Here is a 22,694-nt window from a genome sequence, read left to right as displayed (position 1 = left end):
GTGTGACCCTGTCACATGACGAGAAAAAAGGGAAACGAGCCTTTTTATTTGTTGTCTGTGTTACGCGTCTGCGCGCTCCGGGAGGCGCCTTCGACCGCTGGGATTGGCAGAGGAGGAGGTTCGAGTGGCGTGAGGCTCTGGCGAAGCAGGCCGTAGCTCGCCCTGGAAGCGCAGACGAAGAGTACGGATAGTCTTCCTCTCTCCGGTGCTTTACTGCTCTTAATAACCCTGCGGTTGGGGTGTGGTCACCAGCTCACAGGGGTTTCTCTCAGTGTGTGGAGCACTGACTCCGATCTCATTAGCAGTAATGTGCACGCTACGAAGCGCTCGGCTGGGCAGCTTCCCTGGTCGACAGTTGGAGCTGCATATGAAGCTGTGCATCCTTTCCCCTACAGCCTGCTTACTGCTAACAATGACATTTTACATAGGTGCCTTGCATTGACCAATCAATACTGCAGGGATAGTGTTTTTTCAGTGTAAAACCATTATGCAGATTTATTTTTTTATTGTGGTTGCAGTACAGTATGGCGTTCTATACAGGATAAGAGATGTAGGGGTAAAACTGGGGGGTGAGCCAAGGCTCCAGAGTTAATGGTTGGTTGCCCCCCCCCCCGCCTCCCAATAAGGGGTAAGCAAGTCGCCAGACATAAATCTGTGCCTCAGTTTTCAATACGCTGGGTGCTTACGGCTGGAAAGTTATGATAATGCCCAGTGTGTTCAGGAGCGGGCTGTTCAGTGGAGCAGATAGAACATTAATCACATCTGTCTTCTCGGGAGTGGGGGGGCGGGGTGGGGGTGTCGGGGGGGGTATGGGGGGGTGTTCTGATTTGCTCTTGCAGGAGACCGTATGAAACTGGCGTCCCGTGACTCAAACAAACTGTTGAGGCCCCAGAGCCTGCACCCTGTCACTCAAATGTGTGATTTTACCCACAGTTCCTCTGTCATTCATAGAGGCAGTTCTGTGGGCCTCTAACCTGCTTTATGGCTGCTAAGCGGGTTAGGATTTCCATAGATATGAGGGTATATTAAAAATATTCTGTGTGCGTGTGTGTTTGCTTGTGTTCGTGTGTGTGTGTCTGTGTGTGTTTGCTTGCTTGTGTTTGTGTGTGTGTCTGTGTGTTTGCTTGTCTGTGTGTTTGCTTGTGTGTGTGTGTCTGTGTGTTTGTGTGTTTGCTTGTGTGTGAGTCTATGTGTTTGCTTGCGTGTGTGTCTGTGTGTTTGTGTGTGTTTGCTTGTGTGTGTCTGTGAGTTTGTGTGTGTTTGTTTGCTTGTGTTTGTGTGTGTCTGTGTCTGTGTGTGCGTGCGTGCGTGCGTGCGCGCGTGTGTGTGTGTGTGTGTGTGTGTGTGTGTGTGTGTGTGTGTGTGTGTGTGTGCGTGTGCGTGCGCGTGCGCGTGCGTGTTTGTGTGTGTGTGTGTGTGTGTGTGTGTGTGTGTGTGTGTGTGTTTGTGCGCGTTTGTTAAATATCGTTCAATTTGGTTACGTTTTGATGTTCAAACAGCCCCAAACATCCAAGCGTGCTTAAAAAAGTCAATGAAACTGACAAAGGTCAGGAAACGTGGCCTCATGGTGCCAGAGGCAAGATAGGGAGCCCCCACTGTGAGCTTCCAGACAAGCATTCGCATTAATTCCCACAATGCACCGGGGGTCAGAAGCGTAACGGTGTCTGTTAGTCCCCAAAGAGCCAGTGTGAGAGACAGCGCTGACAGACGCATTTTAAACACCTGCTTTGAACGCAGAGATCAGTCGCTCGGGAAGGTCCGGCCCAATCCTTCAAGGGGGTGGCACATCACAGCCGAAGTCAAATATTTGGATATCGAACGGCGAGGCGGCTTTGGAGAGGAAATATTTTCATCACCTGCGTGCGGTTTGCAGGCAGCTGTCAGTTTCCACCAGTGCATCATGGGATATCTCTCCCGACAGGTAACAGAGGGAGGCTGGAAAAAAAAGCTAATTCCAATATTCATATTCCAGAAATACAGAGGAAGAATGAGGATGGAGGAGAAACGGGAACCCTTTCCATTTTCCACACACCAAACTGTGCTGGCATTTCAAAGAGCCAGCCATAAAAACCGTATTTCCGAACGGAAAACCCGCAATCCCACAATCCTCTGCTTCCTCTCTGCCTTGTTGGAAAGTTTCGGGGCTGTGTGAGGCGAAACGGGGCCGTCGTCTCTTCTGATCTTCGCTTCGCCTCCGCGCCTCGCGGGCTGTCCAGTGAGCGCGTGCAGCGCTGGGTAATTGGATCGCAACGGCAGCTGCTAGAGCGACTGAGCTGGGAGATTCTGTTCGGCATGTGTGTTCCGAGCGGCATGCGTGTTCCATGCGGGATCTGTGTTCCATGCGGCATCCGTGTTCCATGCGGCATCCGTGTTCCATGCGGCATCCGTGTTCCATGCGGGATCCGTGTTCTATGCGGGATCCGTGTTCCATGCGGCGCATGCGTGTTCCATGCGACATAGCTCAGGAGGTAAGACCGATTGTCTGGCAGTTGGAGGGTTGCCGGTTCAAACCCCGCCCTGGGCGTGTCGAAGTGTCCTCGAGCAAGAAACCTAACCCCTAACTGCTCTGGCGAATGAGAGGCATCAATTGTAAAGCGCTTTGGATAAAAGCGCTATATAAATGCAGTCCATTTACCATTTACCATGCGGCATGCGTGTTCCGATCGGGATCCGTGTTCCATGCGGCATGCGTGTTCCATGCGGGATCCGTGTTCCATGCGGCATGCGTGTTCCATGCAGGATCCATGTTCCATGCGGCATGCGTGTTCCATGCGGCATGCGTGTTCCATGCAGGATCCATGTTCCATGCGGGATCCGTGTTCCATGCGGCATGTGTGTTCCATGCAGGATTCGTGTTCCGAGCGGGATCCGTGTTCCATCTCAAGATTCCCAGGTTGTGGTTCCTCAGCCCAGCTCACTCCTCTGGTCCAGCAGAGGCTGCCCCGCGCCCCAGTGCACACACACGCGCACACACACGTACACACACACACACACACACGTACACACGCGCACACACACACACATGCACACCTGGTCCTTTCGTTTGTTCCTGTGGTTTGGGACACGCTGATGAGGACGGGCCCTGTGCAGGCTGCTCTGGAGGAAGCTCTTAATGAGACGGGGAGGAGCGTCCCGCGCTCAGGAGGTTTTTTGATGGTTGAACAGCATGAGGGGCTTCACAGTGGATGGAAGAAGATAAAAGACAAGATTGAAATTTGTGATCAGGATGGAAAATTCTGGAGTACAACCTCCAATATACTGTATGAACATGTCTATAACTTGTTTATTGGGGGAGTTAAAATTGACATTCTACTTACTGTAGTTGGCAAAAAAAAACACCTGAACACAAAATATAGCTCACATTTAGCAGGCCTGGCTTATATGAAACTAGCCAGCTAGCTGACTGGATAATGCTCATTTCATGAACCCCCATGAGGAGTTGAAAAACAAGTCGATTTCCATGTACCTCATCGCAACATCAGGAGCCACCTGGAAAACTGCACTTGGTTAATTCATTGTTAGGGAAGATCGGATGAGAGTTCATAAGGTATTTAGCTGAGATGTGAGGCTGGCTAGTGTGTGAAGCGCTGGGACCCTGGAAAGTTTGTCTGTTAGCTTAGCGCAGTGGCTAGCCGTGCTGTGGAGCGTCGCTACGGAAACGCCGCCGACCCCGTCCTGCCTCTGCGCTCTCACTGTAAACCCTGCCGAGTTCCGCTCTCTGATTTCCTGATTCCTGGGGCGGAGGAGATTTACGGCTGCGCATTACGGGCGTCCTGACACATTAACGCGCACGTCAAGCACTCTCCCCGCGCCCCCGACCCAAACCGCGCCGCGCCCCGTTCCTTAAACAGGCCCTTTATGTATGAGATGAATGTGAAGCACATCAAACTGCACCCGGCCGTATTTCATCTGTCTGCTGTAATGGAGGGCTGGAGGTACTCATTTCAGCAGGAAAGGATGGGGAGGAAAGAAAGAGTCACAGCTGTTTCAGGCCAGGAGCAACCGTGGTCCCGTGAATCAGAACTGGGAAAGAATGATGGTGTGCGTGTGTGTGTGTGCGCACGTGTGTGTGTATGTGCGTGTGTGTGTATGTGTGTGTGTGTGTGAAGGGAAGGGTGGTGCAAGGGAGGAGAAGTGACACTGGAACACTGTAACACACAGTGACACTGAAACTCTGTGTGAATGTGTGTGTGTGTGAGTGAGTGTGTGTGTGTATGTGTGTGTGCGCGTCTGTTTGTCTGTGTGTTTGTCTGTATGTGGGGTGTGACTGTGCTTGTGTGTGTGAACCCCCAAACATAATATAATTACAGATTAAACCTGAGTGAATGACTGCTCCATTGTGTGGACGGGGACGCTGTTTGGGACTGTAATTATGCTAATCTCGCGTTAGCGTGAGATAGGCGCTCCGAAATGGGACTGAATAGGGCAGAGACATTTTATCAAAGGTCACGGACGGTTTGCTTTGCTCTGTCGAAAAACACGTCCTTTTATTCTGTGGTTTTGCGTAACGGAGCAAATAACAGATGCAATCCACTGAGTTTCCTTTCTTTGTAGGCATGTATTGATGCTTTATGTGAATTTGGAATAGTTCATTTTCTATGATATTTAGCCCTTGGCTGATTGCAAATTGTGTTTAAAATTATACCCTCCTCTACACTGCCCAGAGTATTAAACAGGAACTTATGAACAAAATGAGCTATTCATAAGATATATTCACACTTGCACATTTTACAAAAAGTTTGGGTCTAACATATTGAACCGTATCGAAGGAGTGGCCTATAGTTGTTCTTTAAAATGTGCATGCCAGTAGTGTCAGAGGAAAGCGGTCTTTCAGATGTTTTCAATACACAAACGGCACTGACCATCCAGACACATTCTCGGTGCCGCTTGCTGAGTTCCATGTTGAGAGAGGGCTGGGTTTGAGAGCGTAAGATGTCCGCATTTATCTTCTGCTGGAGTGGCAGATTAACTCTTTTAACTGAAGTGCTGAGAGAATGCGCTTTGAATTCTGCATTTTCACCAGCAGTGGAATGCCTCTGGAATGGAGGCTGTCTGGAACTGTGAAGGAGAACATCGAACTCTGACAGTCACATGAAAGCACTCTCATGTGCGTCCTTATGTGACTCAGCTCATGTACTTTGCTTAGTTTAATAGCTTTCTTTAAAAAAAAAAAATTAAATCAAAACCAAATCAATTTATTTTTGTATAGCACTTTTAAAAAATGTCTTTACTGAGAACTGTGACAAATATGCTTTACAGAGAACAGAAGGGGAAAAAAAACAGAGGTCACCGGAATAGAACAGTCATAATTATTTTTTCCGATGTCGACTTTCTGAACGATACATCTGATTTTCAGTTGCCTTCTATTTAATTTTTCTTCGTTTATTTTTTTAAAGAGAGCAGAGAGTCCTTCCTCCTTCCATATTTTACACAGAGAGCGGGGAAGTGAAGGACGGTGAGGGTAACAGGTGGAGTTAGGCTCACAGCTCAGGTGTCTGGCCAGGAGACTGAGCCCCTAACCGCACTGGGGAGCAGTCTTACAGCTCGAGAGGCAGCCATCTTATGAGCTGCACCCACACCCTACAGTACCTTGCAGTACAGTGCCACCAAAAAGCCTTCTTTCATGGGCCGTTTGATTTTCTGTTCCTTTTGACTTTTGACATTCCCACATTGTACTCTTTAGCAGTCGTGCTCAGATGTGCCCCTGTCTGGTTTTGATTGTGATTGTGGTAAAAACAGAGCCGTTGTTGTACCTGCAGAAGAGGAAATCTCCACACAGTAGCTGGATGCTGATTACAGGCACCCAGCAGAACAGTGAAGAACACGGGACGCTTTATTTGGGCCGGAAGCTGTCTGTACCCTTTCACCTGTCAGACGGGTGACGGGGTGCACATCACCGGGAGCAGGGCCCGCTGTGTGACATGGTCCCCAGTTGCGTGAGGGGGGGGGGGGCGTTGGGGGGCTGATTGGGCAGCCTGTGGGCACAGCGAGGGGTCGGGGTGGCGGTGGGGGGAGGGTCTGCCCAGCGGTGCCCTCGCTGGCAGTTTTGGCTGCGTTCCATGCCTCACAGTGGGGATGGGAATACGGGTCATGCGCCTGTCAGTTTTTAGATGGTGCGAGACTGTGAGATCGGGGCAGGGTTCTGTGGCGTACCATACGGTGTGGTGAGATGATTTGGGCAGGGTACTGTATGGTGCAGTGGTGAGATTGGGGCAGGGTTCAGTGGGGTACTGTACGGTGCAGTGAGAGGATTTGGGCAGGGTACTGTATGGTGTGGTGAGAGGATTGGGGCAGGGTTCAGTGGGGTACTGTATGGTGCAGTGTGGTGGTGAGATTGGGCCAGGGTTCAGTGGGGTACTGTACGGTGCTGTGATGAGATTGGGGCAGGGTTCAGTGGGGTACTGTATGGTGCGATGGTGGGATTGGGGCAGGGTTCAGTGGGGTACTGTACGGTGCAATGCGGTGGTGAGATTGGGGCAGGGTTCAGTGGGGTACTGTACGGTGCAGTGCGATGGTGAGATTGGGGCAGGGTTCAGTGGGGTACTGTACGGTGCGATGGTGAGATTGGGGCAGGGTTCAGTGGGGTACTGTATGGTGCAGTGCGGTGGTGAGATTGGGGCAGGGTTCAGTGGGGTACTGTACGGTGCTGTGTGGTGGTGAGATTGGGGCAGGGTTCAGTGGGGTACTGTATGGTGCAGTGTGGTGGTGGGATTGGGGCAGGGTTCAGTGGGGTACTGTATGGTGCAGTGCGGTGGTGAGATTGGGGCAGGGTTCAGTGGGGTACTGTACGGTGCTGTGTGGTGGTGAGATTGGGGCAGGGTTCAGTGGGGTACTGTACGGTGCAGTGCGGTGGTGGGATTGGGGCAGGGTTCAGTGGGGTACTGTACGGTGCGGTGGTGGGATTGGGGCAGGGTTCAGTGGGGTACTGTACGGTGTGGTGGTGAGATTGGGGAAGGGTTCAGTGGGGTACTGTACGGTGCGGTGGTGAGATTGGGGCAGGGTTCAGTGGGGTACTGTACGGTGCAGTGCGGTGGTGAGATTGGGGCAGGGTTCAGTGGGGTACTGTACGGTGCAGTGCGGTGGTGGGATTGGGGCAGGGTTCAGTGGGGTACTGTACGGTGCAGTGCGGTGGTGAGATTGGGGCAGGGTTCAGTGGCGTACTGTATGGTGCAGTGCGGTGGTGGGATTGGGGCAGGGTTCAGTGGGGTACTGTACGGTGCTGTGTGGTGGTGGGATTGGGGCAGGGTTCAGTGGGGTACTGTATGGTGCAGTGGTGAGATTGGGGCAGGGTTCAGTGGGGTACTGTATGGTGCAGTGCGGTGGTGAGATTGGGGCAGGGTTCAGTGGGGTACTGTACGGTGCTGTGTGGTGGTGAGATTGGGGCAGGGTTCAGTGGGGTACTGTACGGTGCAGTGTGGTGGTGAGATTGGGGCAGGGTACCGTACGGTGCAGTGAATGCCTCTCTCGTTAGCCGCGCGGTTCAGAGGCCTGTAGCGGTGGTCGCCCGTGACGACGCCCTTTGCAGCGCTCTCATTACAGAGCGCTAAGCGCCCCGTGAGGGGAAGGCTGGCTCAGGGGAATGGGCTCTTTGCTCATTTTCAATGATTTGTTAATTATTATTTATGAATTATGATTTATTAATCTGAAAGGCCTGCTTGACATAATCAGGATAAGGGTGTAAACCAAAGCATGAGGGTGTACGTGCATCCACATTAAAACTGCTCGACAAGAGATGAGCCTGGATGAATATTTATAATATTTACGGCGCATGTCTTTCTAATCGCGGTAAACGCAAGGAGCAGAATCCGGAATGTTCCTGGGGTATTTATCAGGGACTCTGGGGCAAGAGAGTTCAACGGCGTCTCTCTCTCATCATATCACTCGCCTGGGTTCAGTCCGCGTCGGTGCTCAGCTTCGACACAAAAAAAATGTCCTTCACGAATATCCTTCACAAACGCAGTTTGACGAGATCGCCCGTGTTTGTGAAGACAGGAAGACGGGAGAGGGGGAACGGCTCGTTGAGAGCTGCTGATTGGCTCGAGTTGACTGCGTTCCTCCGGGCACCCTAAATTGGTCTCTGGTGGTGATGTGGCGCTCGCAGTGTAATTTGAGTGACAGGGAGCTCGCCACGTCGCCCATCGCTGGCGCGCGAGCCCCTAGAGACCGTGCGTTACCAATGGAGACGGTCTCCACCTCTTAGATCTGGAGAGAGGACTCTCTAACAAGAATACGAGAATAATTTCCCACCACTTACTATAAGACCTGCTTGTTTAGGAGTGAGAGACCAGAGGGGAGAGGACAGGGAGTGTTGGAGTTAGGGATGGGACACAAATTTTTTAAATTTTTAAAAAATGAACTGTTCCAGTTCTGATCACATGACTCTCATCCGCCATCCTGCTATCCCACCATAATGGTAAACTGCCATCCTGCTAGCCCACTATCCCGCTATCTTGCCATTATGCTAAACTGCCATCCTGCTAGCCCACTAGCCCGCTATCTTGCCATTATGCTAAACTGCCATCCTGCTAGCCCACTATCCCGCTATCTTGCCATAATTCTAAACTGCCATCCTGCTAGCCCACTAGCCCACTATCCCGCCTGTCCGCCAGCCAGCCTGTAGGATGAGGAAATCACGGGCGGAAAGCAGATCTGCTCTGCCAGACGTGCATTAAAGTAACCAGCTCTGGATTTAGTGCGATGTAAAGGGACCGAAAGGTCAGTGGAGTCACTGTCAGTGTGACGCTAATGACTAATCTACGAGAGGGGTTTTGTAAAGCAGGTAATTAGCCAGGCACTCTGAAACCCCCCGCCCCCGCCCCCCACCCTGTTCTCCCACGGTTAGAACACACACACAGCCTGTTGCTTGGTCGAAGTCACGCACTGGCATGCGACAAACGTTTTCCGAGGGTCACATCACACGGCCAAAAAACGTGAAAAATGACAGCAGCGGAACGAAGAAGGTGAGACTTTCAGGGGAATTCTTCACTGAGTCCAGGAGTCCATGAGTAATTCCATGCACTCTATGGTGTGAGCGCAGTGAGGTTCTACAGGATCGCCGTCACCTGTCTGCTCCTGTTTGAAATTACATTTGCAAAAGAAAAAGAAAAAAAAGGGAGAGAAGGAAAGAGAGGAGGCTTATCTATAACATGTCCGCTGCTGTTTATACTGCATTTCAGAACCCTATCAGAGCCCAGGATTCTGAATGAGTACCGCTGAATGTTTACTGACAAGGTGAGGCCAACCAGATCGATTTGTGCGGGTTCACTCTTGCAATTACATTGCCCATTGCCCGCCTTGTTTGATAAGAAAAAAAATAGTCATTTAAATAGTGAATTTTAATTTAAATTATTTATTTCTCCTTTTCTCCTATTAGACTGCAGGTTGTTTAATTTGCATTCCGCATACCTTCGGTCTGTAATGAGACATTCTGCCTGGGAAGTGATGTCATCCACTCAGGAAGGGCAATGGTCCCCTCTGAATTTTAATTTGCAGATAAATGAAGTCTTGTGTTGTGTCAGAATTCCTTTAGGATGAAATATGAGCGTGTTATCAGTCTGTTAGAGAGTGTCTGGCAAGGAGAGGCCGGGGAATCCTTAATGGAGAGAACCAACAGGTATCTACTGCAGAAAGAGTTCATTAATACTGTGTTTGTGTGTGTGTGTGTGTGTGTGTGTGCGAGAGAGAGAGAGAGAGAGAGAAAGAGAGAGATAGCAGGCCAGGGATGAAAATGCAGTCTCCTCTGGAGCCCATGAAGTCACATGACAGATGGCTGTAAATGGAGAGAGGAACATAGAGCTTCTCACTGTGGCTTCTGGTGATGTGACTTTATTAAGCTCCTGGCGCATAGCTGCTCCTGCTGCTGCTCCTGCTGCTGCTCCTGCACCTGCTCCTGGTGAATTCACCTTTATCCACTGCTTCCACTTGCACAGTGCACCTGGTGCCTTGCACCTTTCACCTTGTGTGACAGGTTCAATAGGATTCAGGTCTGAGTGCAGTTTTGAGGCCGGACGGCTGCTGGTGCAGTATTTGATGAGCCAGGCCTACTTTTCATTGAGCTTGCATTGCAGGTGTTGGTGTCGATACCCTGAGTGTGCTATTATCTAATTAAAACTCCAGCCTGCCGCTGGACGAGGACTGCTTGCTGTATGAGGGGGGGGGGGGGGGGGTATCACATGACAGGCATGTGCAGGTCAGGTGTCAGTGTGGGCTATTGACCTTACAATGAACTGTGTTGAAATTGCCACGATTAAAAAAAAAAAACAAAATGGTTTCAAAACGTGAGTGAAATGCATTAGCCGTGACTCCTCCAGGAAGGTTATGCGAGGTCTGCTATAAAAACTGAACTCCTGTCCTGTCCGTGCTGCTGTGTTCCCCGGTGCGTATCTCCAGATCTGCAGATTACGAGCCCTGTCCCCCGGATCTCTCCGGCTCGCCGCGGATCGCACGCCTCCCTCCTCCCTCCCTCTGTCCTCGCCCAGCGGAGGAGAGAAAGGAGCGGAGGAGAGAAAGGAGCGGAGGAGAGAAAGGAGCGGAGGAGAGAAAGGAGCGGAGGAGAGAAAGGAGCGGAGGAGAGAAAGGAGCGGAGGAGAGGATTTATGCTTTCGTCGCCCGTCCCGGTTCGCGCTGCGGTCGGGCGCGTGATGGAGGGGCAGCCGGGACGCGGGCGGTGATGCACGGCTTTCCCGGGGACGATAAATCTGCGCGCGCCGCCGCCAGAGAACAGCGCTTATCTCCATGCGCTGGCGTCGAGCAGCGGCATCCGCCAGCTGCTATCGGAGGCGCCGGAAACATAATATACGGGCGGTCTGGATAAGTCCCTGCTACCTGCGTCCGCGCGGCCAGGATAGCTTACACAGCCTGCCATGCGCTTTAGTGGAGGAAAAATAAAAATGTACTACGCTACTACGGTGAAATCCCCATTCCTTCGTTTCGGGCCAGACAGGCTCCGGAATTTGATGTTTCTCAATGTTCCGTAATCCTCCCACTCACCTGACGAATCCAATTTGCCACCTCGTGGTTTCCCGTTGGTTCCGAATTGGATTGTTTTTGTTTGGCAGTGTTGCGTAATCGCACCGCGTCGGTTTCTCTTCAAACACGGACAGGACGTGTGTCTGATGTTTTCTTTTTCCTTTTTATTTTTTTTTATAAAGCTGGTTTGTTCATTTTACGGTTTGAGCCGCCTTGTGTTTTTGGGCAGTCGAGGAGCGCTTTCTGGTTAATCGATGTCACGGAGCAGAAGCCTCTCGTTTCTCTATCAGCAGGAAGCAGGAACTCCGCTTGTCCAGGAGACGCGCGCACGCCTCCTCTCCTCAGCCTTCGCTGTAATCGCTACGCCGCGCGACTCGAGCCGAATTAGGGACGTTCCTGAAGAGCCTCCGTGGAGCTCAGCTTCCCGCCTCGCTCGAACACCGGGGGAAGTTATCTGTCACAACACAAATCTCGCTCGGGCTGGAGATTCTCTTATGGTGTGTCTGTGTGGGGGAGAAGATCCAGTCTCAATCAGCAGTTAAATATTTCCATGCTCTTGAACAATCAAAATGCTATGCTGCAGTTGCCAATTTGTGTATTAGTCGGTGGATGCCGACCCACCGACAGACAGGCCTGCTTCTTCAGAGGGAAGGTTTCGTAGGGTTGTTTCATTTGGGAGAGATACGGCTGACTGGAAATGGCCTGGTAGCGTATTTCCTTCACAGCTTCACGTGAGCGAGGATCTTAGAGAGGAACTGCTTTTTTCCCCTCAGTCTGTTAAACTGAATGGTAATGTCTTAGTGTTTTATCAGCCTTTGGATAAGTGCTTTAGATGTTTGTGTCCTCATATAAATCCTGCATTTTCACCAGCAAATGAACAGGAAAAGAAGACTTGCTTTGACATGCTACCTTGTAACATAGTTTTTTCTTGATCTACTTGACGCTGAGCGCATTTTTGTCCTTCCCCCCGGAGTAATGACAAAATTGGGGCCTGAATGTGTTTATTTTTTCCCCAAAATTGTTTCAATGCAGAGCTCAATGCTGACAGTTGAAACAGACATCAGAAGCACAAGTTTTTCACAGGACACAGAATATATATTTAAAATTAATGAAAGTAATTTCAAAATATATCAAATGTTTGCTAGGCTATCATGCCTTTTCCCACCCACACCAATGCAGTCTTAAAATCACTTCAGGTTTATTTGGAAAATGTGCATTTTACTGGCAAGATTCTGCTTTTTGAAAGATGTTTCTTTTAAAAATAAGTTTTTCTCCTGCACTGAAGTTGGATCAAAATGCCAAGCCATACCTATGTTTGTGGTACTGTGGGGACAGGGTAAAGTGGAGGTTGGAGAGTGTCTGCGACCATTTTGTAGAGTTCTGATTTTGTATTTGTGTGGATGTGAAAGAGTTGTGGGCCTGTTGTGGTACTGTAGGGATAGGTAGACTGTGTATAAAAACGTGGAAATTTCATTGAGGTGCAGATGTTGGAGAGTTATAGGGATGTTGTAGTGCCATGGGGACATATTAGAGTGGAGCGATTGTGAATATATGTGGACGCCAAGTGGTTATTTCAGAGTTGTGTTCGTGTGGGGGAGCTAGCCTGATAGTGACTGATTCTGGACGTGTTTGAGAGCTGAGGTTGGTTGTGATTCCTCCTCGGTTGAGGCTGTTCTGTGAGTAATTCTGTGTTCTAAATGAAACAGTCCGCTGTTCCGGCTCTCTGCTCGAGCCAAAATGGCAGCAGTTAGATTCCCAGCCATTTACATGAAGTGTCAGATTTCAGCTTCAGGTTTTGGACATGCCCCTGTCTCTCTGTGTCTTTATGCTATACAGTTTGAACATCACATAATTGAGTGATGTGACTTGGAAGATGCCCACCACAGAGGTTGGGCCTGCAGTGTAGTGTAATGGGTAATGGTCTTGTAACATAAAGGTCAAAGGTTTGATTACTTTAATATTGTTAATATGTTCAGTAAATCTTACAGTGTCAACAGTCGTTTTGTTCTATCTGCGCCGTGAATAAATGTCATAGCAATACTGCGGCTCTTCAGTAGGTAATTATTATTGTTGCCTCTAAACTGCTATCGCTATCTTTCTGCAGCAACACATGCATTATGTAGACATTCAAACAGACAATATTACAGATCTAAATTCAAAAAGCGGGGCTGTTTAAAAGCCGTTTGGGGCAATCGGGGAAGCTGAGATGCTACGGAAAGCCTAAGGGGCCATTAGAGGAAAAGAGAAATGGGTTATAAAAGACGTGCTAGAGGCTGGTTGGACTGATCCCGGGAGCACTGGGGATGGCGGTATCATCTGAAGCCCGTTGTTTTGGGAGTGCCGCCTTGCCCCCTGATACCCCGCCTGTGAAACACGGCTTGCGCGCCGTTTGAAATGTGTTTTCTCTGGGTTTAATGAAAAAGTCACAATCCATTACGTTCAGCAGTGTTTTCCCCCCCATCACCGTCCCTGCTGCGCATGCTGCCCCGGCCCAGTTAAATCTCTCTCACTTTACTGTATCTAGTCAATTTCACCGCTGCTCGGAGAGAAACGCGTGCCCCCCCCCCCGGGCGGTGATGGTAAAGCCGTAAGCGGCGCTCGTAAGTGAATCGGTGGAAGGCGGACTTTTGGGGTTTTGGGGGACGGTGCAATGTTCCGGAATTCGGCAGGGAGTGCTTGCTCGCGGGCGATTGGCCGAGGGAGCCGTACGTCTGAACGTCACGCGGAGCGCGAGGCCTCATTGGTCCAAAGCAGTGTTCCCCGAAGTCGATGCTGGACGAAGCTGGCTGTGGATTCTGATTGGTCGTCTCTGAAGTGTAAGAAAAAAAAAAAAAAAAAGTTTCACGGATGACTGGCTCCCTGGGAACACGTTACGCACTTCCTGTGTGGTTCCAAAGGTCTCCACCGTGTGACTGGTGCTAAATCAGAGTCCTGTTATGCAGGTCATGGGTGAGGTGGTCCAGATGCAGTCCAGGTGAAGATCAGCTCTTGGTCGGTGCACGGCCTTGTCACTAGCGAACCTCTTTAATGGTGGTCTGTGTAGCGGTAGCAGACGGCTGCCCTCGATGGCTGCCTGGCAGGCGGCTGCTTGCTGGACTGCAGTTCAGTGAAAACGGTTGCTTCTAAAGACTCCACTCTTTTTTCTCATTTTTCTGTTTGTTACAAGGACAACAGTTTTCATGTGTGAATGTTTTACGGTGGAGTGGGCATTTTAGATTGTTATCATCTCTTTCTCACTCTCTCTCGCGCACACACACACACACACACACACACGCACACATTCACGCACACACACCCCACCCCCACACGCGCACACACGGTCTTATCTTTTTATTTTTCTTTCTTTCTCCATTTTGTGTTGCCGTAATACAGGAACAGAGGCCCGTGCTCTGGCCGGTGCCCTGTCAGAGTCGGAGCCTTGGGCGCGAGTCTGAGTCCGCTCTGGTCTTTATCTCTGATTGGCTGCTGATTGTATGCCCGCTTTGCACCGCGCCCAGTAGCTCGTACACCAGAGCAGCGCTGCCTGGTGCTGAGGTGCGGAGAACATTTCGGCGAGACCGTTCACTACAGTTTCCACAGGAAGACTCTCTGAGTTCGCTTTGTTTCGCAAGCTTCAGAGGCGGTGAGAGAAGAGAGGCGAAGGACATGCGCGTGTATAGAAAATATATGTATTTGTTTCTGGATGTATAACCTTTTGATTTGTTACCCATTGTTTGCCATTTCAGTATATGCTGTGACATCATCCGTAGGCACTTCACTTGTAGCTGAAGAGATTGTGAAAAAGAGAGAAAGAAAGAGGGTTAAAGAGAGAGAGAGAAATGTGTTCATTTATATTATTTTACAAAGAATCACTCAAAAAAAAAAGTAATGGGATCCCTGGATCGTTAAATCGTTAAAGACTAACAATAGACTTCCTGTCTCATATTTCTGAGCTCTGAAGGCAAGGGAGTCAGAAAAATTACAAAAGAACCCAGTTCTGTACCAGTGTACGCTTGTACGTATGTGTGTGTGTGTGTGTGTGTGTGTGTGTGTGCGTGTGCGCGTGCGTGCATACGTGTGCGTGTGTTTGTGTGTGCATACGTGTGTGTGTGTGCGCGTGTGTTCAGCTGAAGTTGGATGGGAGGGAGTTTTTCTGCTGCTCCTGCTGGTGAGTGAGGTGGTGCGATTGGGGAAGAAAGGGGGATTTGACTCACTACCGTGGAGGTCGAGAGTGACATCTCAATTGAGTTTTTGTTTTATGTCGTCCCAGCTCTGATTGGGTCAGGAGGTGTAATCCCCCCCCCCCCCCCCAGCCCTGCGGCACCTCACGTGTCACCGCTGGCAGGATGAGTGATTGTGACATCACGCAGGGTTGCCGCGGTGACGGTGTGTTTTTTCGCCTGGCGTTGCGCGTGGACGCCTCGACGCTGTCAGGCGCCGGCGACGGAACACGGCGAAGGCGAGAGTGAGTTACTGACGGAGCGATAAAACTTCTGCCGCGGACACGCCCGCCCTCCCGCCAGCCTGTCCCGCACGCCAATCCATAATTCACGCCCGTCGGGTCGTTTTAAAGAGCAGATCAGCTCGGGGGGTGATTGATGGAGCCGGGGGGGTGTGACATGAAAGCAGAGGATCATGGGGACGCACACGCGTGTCATTCGCCTCGCTTCTCACGAGCGGCAGTTTTGCACTCGGTCCTCTGTGTGTTGGGTGAGCGGGGCGTCCGTGTCATGAGCCCTCCTGGCCTTCATTCAGATTAAATCTGCCGGGTTTGCGGAGGACACTGCGCTGTATAAAGCAGTAGCCCTGCCCCGCGGTGGAGGTGGTGACACACTGAGAGCGCCTTTTAAAGGAGCCCGTTTGATCTCACAGACGGAGGACATCAGCGTGTAAAGAAGGAATGATGAAAGGGTGGTGTAATTAGAGGAGAAGTCAACAAAATACGCTCAAGGTGCGGTGGAACGTGTCTGTCGAATTCAATCAATCAGAACCCTCTGCTAAAAAAAAAAAAAAGAAATAGCTTGAAAACTTGTCTCTGTCGGATCCTGGGCTGCTTAAAATATGGAAATTCCATGTTTTCTAATTCCACAAGGAACTTAACAGGCCGGATTGGTGTCATATGAAACAGTGTTATGCCAGGGCTGCACCAGAGGCTTATTGGTTCAAATGCTGAGCAGTTTGTTTTCTTTTATTTGAACAAAGATAGCACTGTACATACACAGTGAATACATGAATAAACAGACATAGAATACTGATGCTGCAAAACATTAACTTCACATTTGGCCAATTCAATTTAGGAAGTTAACTTTAATTTCATATTCATGTTTAAAGGTTTGAGCTGTGAGGGGATCTGGTATTGAGCAGAGCAATGGCAGTGGATCATGTTCATTATGATTATGGAAAATAAGGCTTCATAGTGGGCGGAGCTACAGTGGCCTGTCAGTCAGTGATGTGAACGAATCAAAAGGCTTGGTTCCTCACAGGAAAACTGCAATTGGCTCAAACCAGTGAGTCACTGTCAGCATATGGTAGCTCTATCTGTACAGTGACCTCATGTACCTTATCCAGCCTGAATAAAATCACTTTCCTTTTGGACCAAGATAGTGGTCACTGTAAAGCAAACATATCAGTCAGAAAGACGATAAAGATGAAAATAAAAACAAAATAATGCAGTCTGCATTAGTAGGCAGTAGGCGAGTGTTCAAGCAAGTTAATTATCCTCCTGAGATTTGGAGGATAAAAAAGTATTAAGCATTTGAATTTTTTAAATATAATACAAGTGTCTTGAATAAGGTGGATAACATGTTGCAGTGAAAATATTTTGAAAAAATGTTATTTATTTCATTCTTATTGAATGTTCCTTATTGTGTAGATTTCAGCACAGCAGAATATGTGGTTCTTGAGATAAGGACTGCAGACTCTCAGGCGGCTATATCAGATAGCGATGATGTGAACCCCGTATCTCACTTCCTGTCTGCAGTCGATGACGACTTCCTGGGATTGGGAGAGCTGCCCGAGACGTTCCCCTCGGACCCCCCCGAGCCCCTGCCGCACTTCCTGATGGAGCCGGAGGAGGCGTACATCGTGAAGAACAAGCCCGTCAACCTGTACTGCAAGGCCACGCCCGCCACGCAGATCTACTTCAAGTGCAACAGCGAGTGGGTGCACCAGAAGGACCACACCGTGGAGGAGCGCGTGGACGAGACCTCAGGTAAGCCCGGATGGTGGGGGTGGTGGGGGGTGGGGGGGTGCACCAGAAGGACCACACCGTGGAGGAGCGTGTGGACAAGACGTCCGGTCAGTGTCATGTGACTCTGTGGGGGGGAGGGGGGTTTATTGGGGAGTATCTCATTCTCTTCGTTTTGCTGAAATGAATTAGTTTGAAAGAAGCGATGTCAGGACAAAAAATAAACTGGGGGAAAAAAGGGTGCACACACACACACACACTCAAGCACACACACACACACACACACTCACAGGAGGCAAATCGGCCCAGAGGCTCTTCCATCACACTGTCACAAATCAAACAGATACATAATTCAGCAGAGAGTTTCCCCGCCGCTCTCTCACAGTAATGAGCACGGCGGTTAGCCGCCGCGAGTCCGGCTGGAACCCCAGAGCCTCCGAAAAACCCGCTCAGCTGATATAGCGCCCTCCGGAGGCGGTGTTGCGCCGCTGATATAGCGCCCTCCGGAGGCGGTGTTGTTTATGCTGCGCTTTGGTCTCCCGGTGTCAGGGCATCATTAAGACCCCAAAAGCCAGAAAAACAAAGTCTGATACAGTCTGACACGCGCTTGATGTTCGATCTCTGCGCCCGTCACACACACACACACACACACACTCACATAACGCACGTGCAGTGAGCGCGTATGCACATGAACCCTGCATACACAAGAGCACAACACACGCGAAATCGCTCTTTTAGAAGCTCAGTGTGTGAGGGCATGGTTTACTGTGAATGTGAACACGATATGAAAAGGTGTTGAAAGGGAGGTCAGGCCCTAGCATTAGTGACAGTTAAACTCTCTGATGTTTGGTTTGTAGTTTTGAATGAACTGAGCAGCGCCCCAGCTGAGAGCTAACCTTTTTCCTCTGTGTTTGGCAACGTGTTGTAGTGGATAAAATGTGAAACCTACTGTAAGGCCCACAAACACACACCCACACATTGACACATACACACACACAAACACGCATGCAGGAACTGACACACACACACACACAGACTCAAGCACACTCATGCACACTGACACACATACTCTCTCTCTTTCTCTCTCTCAGACACACACACACTCACGCACACACAGCAGCATGAACCTGCTCTCTAAGCCAGTGCCCTCCTGCCTGTTCCCCTCCACTCTAATTTCCCCTGATTCAAACCACAGATAAGGGCTTGCTGGGCTGCTCAATAGCCATTTGAGCGGGCGGAAACACGATCTGAAGCTCTCTCTCCCTCTCTCCATCCTTCCCTCCCCTCTCTCTCTCTCTCTCTCTCTCTCTCTCTAACACCCAACTCTCTCTCTCTCCCTCTCCTTCCCTCCCTCTCTCTCCCCCTCTCTCCCCCTCTCTCTGCCCTCTCTCTGTGGGACGGGAGTAGATTAGCTGATGTTTGGACATGGAGCAGAGGAGGCGGGACATGTTATCTGTGCCCCGTTGCCGAGCTCCAGCCCAAAGAATCGTTACCCCCGAGTTCCTGGCTGAAATAAATAAAGAAGGGCTTCTCTTACTGCGGCTCCAGGGCCATTAGCTGCTTCCAGATTGATTTTGGGAGTAACCAATCGCACTCCTGCGGGGAGGGGGCCCCCTGGGGGTCCTAGATGGACTCATCGGATTTTCTTTTCCACTCTAAAAGCAGGACTTAACCCCCCTCCCCCCCACACCCTCACCCTCAGCCCAGCCTGCTCCCCTTCACCCCAACCCTCACCTCCACCTCACCTCAACCTTCCCAGCCCAACCTGGCCCCTCTCACTCCAACCTCCACCCCCCCACCCTCAACCTCCCCCCCAACCCTCACCCCAGTCCCCCACACCCTCAGCCCAACCTGCGCCCCCTCACTCCAACCCCACTCACCCCTCTCCCCTCCCCCCCACACCCTCAGCCCAGCCTGCTCCCCTTCACCCTCAACCTTCCCCCTCAACCCTCACCCCAATCCCCCTCCTCAGCCCAGCCTGCTCTTCCTCACCCAAATACCCCCCCTCCCCTACCAACCACACTGTCTTCCTTCTAAAAACCAGTTCCATTATCTCCTTGATGGTTTCTTCTGCTCAAAACCAGTTCCATTATCTCCTCGATGGTGTCTTCTGGGTCGAATGCCAGCGCTCGCTCGCTGAAGACTTCTGCGCAGATGCATGCTGGGAAGTCCGTGAAGGACGGGAGGTGAAACACTGTGACATTCCGGAGCGTTCCGGAGCGTTCCGATCCCGTCCCGGATGCAGTTGAGCCCGTGGGACAGGTGTGGGTCACGGTCCGGCACTTTCCAACAGCCTTTTTTTTTACCCACTTAGAACTCTTAACTTTTCACCATGGATAGAGTCCAGGAGCCCCAAGCACTTAATCGGCTGGAAATCGCGTCAGCCTGTGAGGCAGTAGTGAAGCCTGCAGTGTAGTATAGTGATTAAGGAACTGGCCCTGTGTTGCTGATTGAGATCCTGCAGTAGGACAGTGCTGCTGTACCCTTTAGCAAGCTGTGCAGTCTGAAGTCCATGTTTAAAAAGTGCTGTAACTTCTGCATGGTGAAATCAAAGTGTAACTAAAACACTTTTATATATTTATATATATATATTTTATGTGCAGTCCATAAGTATTCTGACAGTAAGACTATTTTTGTTTTTTTGGCTCTGTGCTCTTTTGGACAGTGAACGTCAACAGATCCAGCAGGGCTTTCCAAAATGGCTCTGAGATCAGACTGGTTCACTCATCTGTCACGCGTTACACCTGCAGCTCGTCCTTTTTGAGGGGTGGGCTGGAAGGGGGGGTCACGGTTCACGGGAGAACAGTCCAGAGTTGGGGTTTTAATTAGGGGGCAGGTGAAGGGTCTGTGCTTCCTGTCTTCCTGTTTTTACAGATGATGCGCTGCAGTTCACGGGAGGGCCAGGGTGGGGCGTGTCTTTCTCTGGCTTTCATGTCAGCTTCAGCTCTTAATTATTCAATTAGCCCAGACATTTATTAATTCATATTTTAGCTACATTGTTTGATAAGTTCCTGAATGACAGCTGAAAAACTGCTCCTACATTCCAACGTGAAATGTATTATTGTTGTCTGGTCCATAACAGCGTAAGTGTATTTTAGCAAATTAGCTCGTTTAGCCTGGGTAATTGGTGACAATGGGAAAAAAGAAACCTGCATTGACACACCAGCCCTGAGGGAACTGAACTGCCCGTCCCTTGTAGTTGTAGTGGATTTGAAACTGATGGCAGTTTAAAAAGCCGTGTCATTAAGCTCGCCCATCGCCCCCAGTGCCCCCAGTGCCCTCAGTGCCCCCATCGCCCCCATCGCCCCCAGTGCCCCCAGTGCTGACAGGCTCTGTCGAAGCGGGTCTCTCCTTCTACGTCTGCGTCTGTGAGTTTTTCTGTCGTTTCCGTGACAACTGTAGGTGGCGGACGCGGAAAAGGTCAGGGCTGCTCTTTTTTTTGGGGCGTTCTCCTGGCTCTCCTGGAGGAAGGTGCGCCACTGGATCCGTGACTGTGGCACTCCTCTCCGCCCCACCTCCCCTGGGAGGGCAGCATCCCCCCCCTCCCCCCCCCCCCCAGGGAGGGCAGCACCCCCCCACCCCCCCCCCACTGGGAGGAGGAGGGCACTTTTGAGACGGTTCCTGGCGATTAAGGGACCGTAACCGCTAATCTCTGTCGGCGCAAAAAGTCCATCGACTCCTACAAATGAGCCGATGCTAATTATCCGTCATTACGCCGCGGTAGCGTTACGCCCCGGAGAGGACCGGCGGGTCCCCTGAGCGATGGCGGCCGGGCAGCGAGGAGGAGGAGGAGGAGCGCTGCTCTTCATTAGAGAGAGTAATCAGGCTAGCCGCTACAGCTGCTGTCCGACAGGCGAGCCGAACGCAGCCGATCAATAACAGAGCGGCGGGCGACGCTAACGATGGCGCTAACGATGGCGCTAACGATGGCGCTAACGATGGCGCTAACGATGGCGCTAACGATGGCGCTAACGATGACGCTAACGACCGATCGCTTTTCAGGACGAAGCTACGCTACGCTAGCGTTTCGCAAGGCCCGGACGAGGGGAGGGAGCGGATTAATGGGCCTGCGGTGACAGCACTAACGATTAGAACCATGATTAGGGTCCCGGGCTTCTTCTAAAAGGACCCGAAATTGGAACACTTACCCACCAAATAATTTTTGGCTTTCAGAACCTTCCCGGAACATTATTATTATTATCTTTTCCTTTTTTTTTTCATGACAAAATGATGTTCGTCAGGGGCTGTTGAAGCTTGTGTGTAACCCGCATGGATCCTTTTATTGTGGCAGAACATGTATGGAGGAGCAGAATGTCCTAAGACTGCTTCGGGAATGCCAGCCCACAGTGTTATCTCACTACCAAATGGTGACCTTCCCCACTGCTCTGAAAACGTTTTATTTTAGCTGGATGCTCAGTTAAAATATATAAGCAACGATGCTATATTCTCTAGATCATATATTATTTATAGCGTAACGTAGTGGCGTTTAATTCATTGGTACGTGGTGTTAAATGTTTATCAAATGCTTAATGTGCGATGATGTAATGTATGTAACATGAGGAGACTGCAAAGCCTGATATCAGAGATCTGGCAGCTACTCTATCAGTGTCAGTGCATCTCCCCCCCCCCGCCCCCTTCCTGGCTCTCTTCCAGTCCCCATTCATTTTAATATCCCCCCCCCCCCCACCCCCAACCTCTCGCCACAAAAAAAGAAAAAATCAGGGATCAGTGGGCTGACTCACTGAACTCCATTATTTATAGCCCTGACGGCTCATAAATGAGGTCAATTAGCTTCTGTGTCAGTGAACACCACAATTTGATTTTTTTCCCCCGGGCGCCCGAGCCTGGTGGGGTGGGGGGGGGGGGTGTGAGGACCCGTGTCGAGGTGTGGGCCCTAGAGACCCCCTGGAGGGGAGCTGTTCATGCCCCTCCCCCCCAAAAAAAGCAACAAACCGAGGGAAAGCAGGGGTTTGGAGGGTGGGGGCGCCCTGGTGGTTCTGTGTGGTGTAGACATCACCCTTTCAGATTACACAAGGCCTTGCTTTCCCCTTATATATATGGAATATGCTGAAATATATCATTAAACATGTTGACTTTCTTTTAAAGGTATAGCTACACATATGTTCCAGAGCAGTGATTTATTTTTCTGGAGAATCTGTCTCTATCCATTTTTCCAAAAGTGGCAGTAATTTGAATATTTGCCTGTGTGTAGTGAACTGTTGAACTGTATTTCATACAGAACCAGCCCCGCCTGTCTACTTCTTTAAGTCTGCGTTCCATCATTGGACTGGAGTGGAATTTTCCCTCTTCGAATCCTTTGAACAAGCGATCGACTTCTCTCAAATCAAAAGGAAGCCCTGGGACCCTGAGCTCATTCGGATGCGCTGTTTACTGTCGCGCACGCTGCGTGTACAGAAACGGGAGAACCTGTCAATCACAGCGACAAAAACAAAAAAAGAAAGCACTGATTCTGCTCAGCCTTGTACGAACCTGCCTCCCTTGATGTTAGGATGCAGATGTACCGGTTTTTCTGAGGCGACGTTCGACGCCGACGCCGAGC

General features: G+C 50.4%; 1 protein-coding gene across 2 annotated transcripts in view; it reads left to right on the top strand.

Moving 5' to 3' along the window:
• LOC118213224 (netrin receptor UNC5C-like) overlaps positions 1 to 22,694 on the top strand; it is a 185,226-nt gene that overhangs the window by 65,576 nt on the left and 96,956 nt on the right. For both annotated transcript variants that reach the window (XM_035392020.1, XM_035392019.1), the window contains exon 2: positions 16,928 to 17,158. In XM_035392020.1, the coding sequence (XP_035247911.1) occupies positions 16,928 to 17,158 (231 nt within the window). The remainder of the gene's footprint in view (positions 1 to 16,927; positions 17,159 to 22,694) is intronic.

This window comes from Anguilla anguilla, chromosome 14 (assembly GCF_013347855.1).
Source record: "Anguilla anguilla isolate fAngAng1 chromosome 14, fAngAng1.pri, whole genome shotgun sequence".
Classification (NCBI taxonomy): domain Eukaryota; kingdom Metazoa; phylum Chordata; class Actinopteri; order Anguilliformes; family Anguillidae; genus Anguilla; species Anguilla anguilla.
Note: the sequence above shows the minus strand (reverse complement) of the source record. Positions and strands in the feature narration are given on the sequence as shown.